This window comes from Saccostrea cucullata, unplaced genomic scaffold (genome assembly GCF_032062105.1).
Source record: "Saccostrea cucullata isolate Sc308-1 unplaced genomic scaffold, CSIRO_AGI_Scuc_v1 ctg9601, whole genome shotgun sequence".
In the NCBI taxonomy this organism is placed as follows: Eukaryota; Metazoa; Mollusca; class Bivalvia; order Ostreida; family Ostreidae; genus Saccostrea; species Saccostrea cuccullata.
In genome coordinates this window covers 19,643-25,805 of record NW_026925383.1, presented here as the reverse complement: position 1 = coordinate 25,805, position 6,163 = coordinate 19,643, and the positions used below count along the sequence as shown (strand labels likewise).

At 33.1% G+C, this 6,163-nt stretch overlaps 1 protein-coding gene across 1 annotated transcript; it reads left to right on the top strand.

Annotated features, from left to right (window-relative positions):
• Nucleotides 1-983: 983 nt before the first annotated feature.
• LOC134268710 (uncharacterized) lies at nucleotides 984-5,710 on the top strand. Its single transcript, XM_062750954.1, has 3 exons — nucleotides 984-1,204; nucleotides 2,640-2,763; nucleotides 3,567-5,710. Exons 1-3 carry the CDS (start codon nucleotides 1,175-1,177, stop codon nucleotides 5,531-5,533), a joined length of 2,121 nt encoding a protein of 706 aa, XP_062606938.1. The 5' UTR covers nucleotides 984-1,174; the 3' UTR covers nucleotides 5,534-5,710.
• Nucleotides 5,711-6,163: the final 453 nt, after the last annotated feature.

Sequence of the window (6,163 nt, the reverse complement as noted above, 5' to 3'; positions counted from 1 at the left end):
GTTTGAAAATAAACTATGTGTAATCTGTCTTTGATCTTAGAATAATGAACATTTCCTGTCTGTTGATGGTTTATGTATAGTAGTGATGAGGCCTTCATGCATGCGAGCAATTCTGTGCGAATTGCAGAATTTTCAAATTAATAAAAACGATGGAAATTAAATTAATTTAATTCTAACTGTCATTGAATGAAAATATTATATGCAAGTAATACACTCACAGGAAAATGCTTATTACTAATAATTACAACTGATAATCATTACTTTTTAAAGTTAATTTAAATAAAATAAACATAAATTCTATATACAAAGCAGAGGAAGAATGAATGCTGTCAAAGTACTGGATCACATTATGATCAACAGATTTGAGTTGAATTCATGAAACTCTTAAGATGGATGGGAGAGGGGTCTTCAAAGTAAACATGATTATTAACAATCATTATATAGCCCGTGTTAAGCCACAGCATGTTGAAAACTTCATAGGGAAGGATTGCTTGTGATATGAAAGTACAGGTCATTTTATTTGGAATCTAAGACATAAAGCAGGACTTCCTTTCTTAACAGTTGGATGAAGATGTTCGGAGAAATGGAAAGCATAAAGAAGGATATTAAAATGCACCCACAAGATATATACCATATACAACTAATTCTATTTCATAAAAACTCGTTCTGAAGCAATTGGAAGGTTTTTTAGCATTTTCTCTGTGAAGTTTTATCACTACACTTCATACTATGTGTAATCCCCTGAAACTACATAAATGACAATTTTCCTTTAGTAAGTGTCTTCATATAAATTTACTTATCTATATATAAGTATGATATATTTTGAGAAATGTGATTTAAAAAAAATAAATTAGTTAATATTTTAAAGCAGTTAATGAGGATAAGCTGGCATTTAGTGCTTTGTCGTGTCCTTAATGTTACAAAATGTATGTATTCTGGCTAACGTAAAAGTTTAGAAACCATGCTTTATATTTCAGTTTTGAATGGAACATGCAAACTTGAAGATCTTTCGTTTTGGACTCTGTACAAACTTCTGCAGTTTGGGCTTCAAATAGATCCTCCTGCAAAAGGATGGAATGTAAATCCTGAAAACAACAAGTCCCTGTCAGATGACCTAGAAAGATGCCATCAGTATTTAGAGCAAATTAAAAGTCCTCATATTTCTTACGAAAAAATGTCTTTAATGTGGAATACTTTGTCAGAGGTAAATTAGACAATGTTTTCCCAGTATTGAAAAAATTGTGCAGAAACTTATAACGAAGAACTATACATCTGCTTTCTTTTTTTACTGGACTTGTGACTTTAATTTCACATTTGTGTGAAGCTAAATTAGAGAAAATATTAAATACTGAGTATACTCCTATCCAACCTTTAATGCATTTACATTTTACATATTTATTAGGGTTATATTCATTTGCTTACACATTTATCACCTTTCTTTTGACACTTAATTCAATTCAATTAACTAGAAACAGAGACACTAGACCTAGGGTGTTTATTTCATTTATTGCTGTGTCCATGGTTCAAAGTCCAAATGATTCTTTCTCTACATCAGTGAGGTAAAAACTTGTAGATGTAGAGTCTCAACAGAAATTTATGTAACCTTTATTTAACTTTTTTCACCTTAAGTGTAAAAAAAATCGATACAATCTTTTAAATATTTCTTATGTTGTTAAATGTACCTGTTTAATCGAAGAAAAAAATTAAAACTTGGCCTTTTCCATAACCCTTACCTCATGTTTTTTCAATTTGTGTTTTGCTCGGCTTCAAAGGAACTATTCCAGAAAATTTTGGATAAGTTTATGCATTGATTATTATTAGCTGAGGATTTATCAACTTTATCTTTTTATTTTTTCTTAATTCCCCCACTGACCTTTTGACTACTTTTTAAGTATAAGATTCAGCTTTGAAGAATGAATTGCATACAATAATATGACTTTTCCTGTTGCACTATTTGTGAACCCTGGAAAGTGTATTCATATCGTATGGGCATAATACTTGTTACATGTTTTAATCATGCGGGAAAGTTTTTATACCCCACCACTTAAAAAGCGGGAGGATATATAGTAATCGGTATGTCCATCCATCCGTCTAGCTGTCCGCCTGTTTGTCTGTTACGCCTTGGGGTACCCATCTCTTATCAAGTTACTCGTCTTATTCCACTGAGTGAAATTTTATGACACTACTTCACAGAATCTTTATTACATACTTTATAAAAGGAAAATTTCGCCCCTTTCTCCCTTGTCACAAGTGGGCGAATTGAAAACGGGGCGAATTCAAAGGACACGGTATGATTTGTTAAACAGAACTGTGACTTAGTGAATTTAAAACGGGACAAAATTGTTAACAAGACTTCAGTGTAAAAGGGCGAAAATAACACAGGGCGAAAATAACCTTGTATACAGTATTGTCATTGTGCACCTCCTATATTACTTTTTGATCCGACACATATTTTTGGGTTTCCCACAGAAAAACATGGACACTGCCTTTATATTCACATGGGAGGCGGGGGTATCATTTAGTGAGCTCATTGCTTATAATACCTGTAGTTTTGTTCAATGATCTCAATTCATTAGCTGAATTACACTGTTACAGATATGGGTTTGAGTTTCTCTACATTGAGGATTATGTATTTTCAGGCCTTGCACCGCATTATCAGAGAATGGGAAGAGATCCACCTCATAGTGAACGCCTTCAGAAAAATGGTATACTGGACAACAAATAGTAATACAACTACAGTATTTATGCCAGAGAATATATTAGGTAACGTATTCAAAGATAAAAAAAAATGGAAATCAATTCATCTTGTGAATATATTTCTTTTGTCACGACTCCTTTCTAAATAATGATATGATGATTCAAAAACATGTTTACAAGTGGTTTTATTGCCACAAAAAATACTAAAACACTTGTTGTAAACAGTGCATCTGCAAAATGTTGCTTTATGTGCTGGGACCAGTAGAAATATAATCATGTGATGATTTCCCTTCTCATTAATGAATACTAAAGAATAGATGGTTTTCGTACTGCACCTCATCATCAAAATTTTCTTTTTCATGTTTGCTCCATCGTCTGGCATAATATTCGAAAGAATTAATAAGATTTATATCTCAAACTGGTCATTAGGAATTTAAATGCTTATGAACGAATAAATGCCTGCCCTGTGTTTCCAAAAATCCATCTCTACAGCCATTGCTAAAGTATTAATATCATAGATAATAATGTTAAAATAATAATAATAATGATAATAATAAAAATAATAATAATAATAATAAAATAATATTATTAAGATAATTTAACAACCGTATATAAGCACATCTGAAATGTTCAATCACTTCTGAAATAGATAGATAAGATATTAAGAAATTAAACAATCTCTTTGCTAAGGCCTTGTACAGATGTATATAAATCTGTATGCTGAAAAAAGGAGGTTTTGTTTTACTTTTTATTCGTCATCCTATGCAAAAGTTTTTCAAACATTTTTATGGATAACTCTCATGCTTGCATATTTATGTTTTCCCTCATAGTTTAAAACATGTTTAATTCTAACTAGTGATTTTTTTTAGTTCAAAACCGAACCCTAATAGAAGGATGGATTGAAGATGATCTTTTATTTGAAGAAACAAGAGCATCGAAAAGAGCAAAAGAAGCAATAACATCAAAACCAATATCAATTTTCATAGGTGGGCGGGGTTCTGGTAAAACTTTTTTGGCAAGACATATCGCACTTGAATATCAATTGAAAGGATGGGAAGTTGTTTCAGTATCATCCCCTGAGGAAATAAGGAGGTATGGAAATATGGACAAAAAGCAGATGTTCATTCAAGATGATGCTTTTGGTGTGTATGGTATAGATCAGGCTGCAATTAACAAGTTTGAAACTTGGAAAGAAGCAGTGTTAAATATTTTAAAGAAAGGTTCGAAATACATTATAACTTGCCGGAAAACAATTTTTCTTGCCAGTGAAATAAAATCAAATTTGGATGAGTACAAGTTCGACTTGGAGTCTGATGAGCATTGTTTAACAGAGGATGAAAGAAAACGTCTCTTTGTACGCCACTGTGAAGAAAAGAAGGTAAAAGAATCTGTGTATAAAGATGTTCAACTTCCACCACCTCCCTTCATGCATATGTTTCCATTGCTGTGTCACTTGTTTGCCTCAGTCCCACAGGATGTTTCATTTTTTAATAATCCTTGTACACATTTGCTGGAAGAGTTCGGGATGATGTATGAGCGAGATTGCAAGAAAGTGGATTATACGTCATTGGTTTTATGTGCTGTAAATGAAGGAAGTATTTCTATGGAAAATTTTCCTGATAATGACATTCGAAACGACATTTTAGATAGTTGTGGTTGTAATTTGGGTACTTCAAAAAGAGAAGTAATTGATTCACTGGGACGAATGCTTGGGACTTACACAATAAAAGTAGGCGAACAAATATCATTTTTACATGATGCCATTGGAGAGGTAGCGGTTTGTCATTTTGGAAAAAACAATGTAATTCAAGTCCTCAAGCACTTTTCAATTACTTACATTGTAAACAATGTGTCCTTTTCGAAAAAGCCTGAGGAAGACTTAAAGTTTTTCATGGAAGAAAGACATTTCGATTTACTTGCAGAAAGAATAATGGACGATATCATAAAGGGAAAACTCTATGAGATTTTCACGAGCAACGTATTTGACTATGATAAATTTCGTACAATATTTGTCGAGAAAGTCAAATGCATGGACATGCCAAAGTTTATGAGGACTTTTATTGAAAAAATACCAGAAGATCCATCTTTTAAAGAGAAAATAGACCTTGTGACATCTAAAGCAGAAGTTCACAAGGCTTCTGAGAATCGGAAACACTTGCTCATTCAAGACACCTATGTTGAAAATCAGTCCGAGAACAGATCCATAAAAACTATCAGCTGGTTGGTATACTATGCTCATATAGAGATACTGCAAGCTGTAATAAATCGTGCAAAAGACGGTGTTTTAAACTTGCTTATTGGGACTTCTTCAGAAGAAGATGCGCGCCTTTTGATTCTTGCTTGCTATAGAGGAAGAAAAGAAATCCTCCAATTTTTGCTACCATATTGCCAGGAAAATAGCAAGAACATCTCCCCGCTTAAGAGCAACACATCAGACACAAATTTTCATCGTTTTCTTACACCACTGACAGCAGCAGCTAGCTTAGGGGAAACCGATTTGCTTCAGTGTATGGTGGATCTTAAGACAACTGCAGGTGGAAACCTTAATTCTACTGATGGATGGGGTGATACTCCACTGATGGCAGCGGTCAGGGAAAACAAATTGGAAACTGTCAAATTTTTGATTGAAAAACTTAATGCTGACATTAACTTCCAAGCATCTGATGAAGTAACAGCGTTGTATATTGCTTCAGAAAAGGGACATGAGGAAATAGTCGATTATCTTTGCACAAAGAATGCTTTAATTACAGATAAAAAGAGTCCAATTCACGTTGCATATAAGAATAAGCACTACAACATTATACAAAAACTTGAGGAACAAAAAGTTAAATTTTGATGAAAGTGTTTAAATATTGACACCTTTGATGGACCACACGCTTTATCAACATCGTTATGGCTACATAAACAAAACAGTACTTAGTGTTTATGGAATATGTTTACTGGAGCCACAAACAAAAATAACCTCATTGTACCAAAAATAGAATAATTTGCAATAAGTTATGACATGTATATCAAAACACATCTCAATCATTGCTGTCACTAATCAATTCAAGTTACTCATCGCATTGCAGTTACCGACATAATGTCATCAGGTTCAAATTTTATATGCTTTATGTGCAATAAGAGGAGGATAAAGATTTCATACTTAGGAGAAATGCAATTTTATTGTAAAATAGAATTACCTTAACAAATGTTTCTTAGAACATAAATACTGCTGTATTACCTTTGTTTGGTTCCTTTAGGTAATTAGGTCACCTGAGCTGAAAGCTCAAGTGAACTTTTTTGATCACATTTTGTCTGTAGTCTGTCTGTCCATCCGTCTGTCTGTCTGTTTGTATGTAAACTTTTAACATTTTCGACTTCTTCTCAAGAACTATTATGCCAATTTCAACCAATTGGCCACAAAGCATCCTAGGGTGAAGGGGATTCAAGTTTTTAGCTCTTGTGAGCCAAAGGCTCAAAGAGC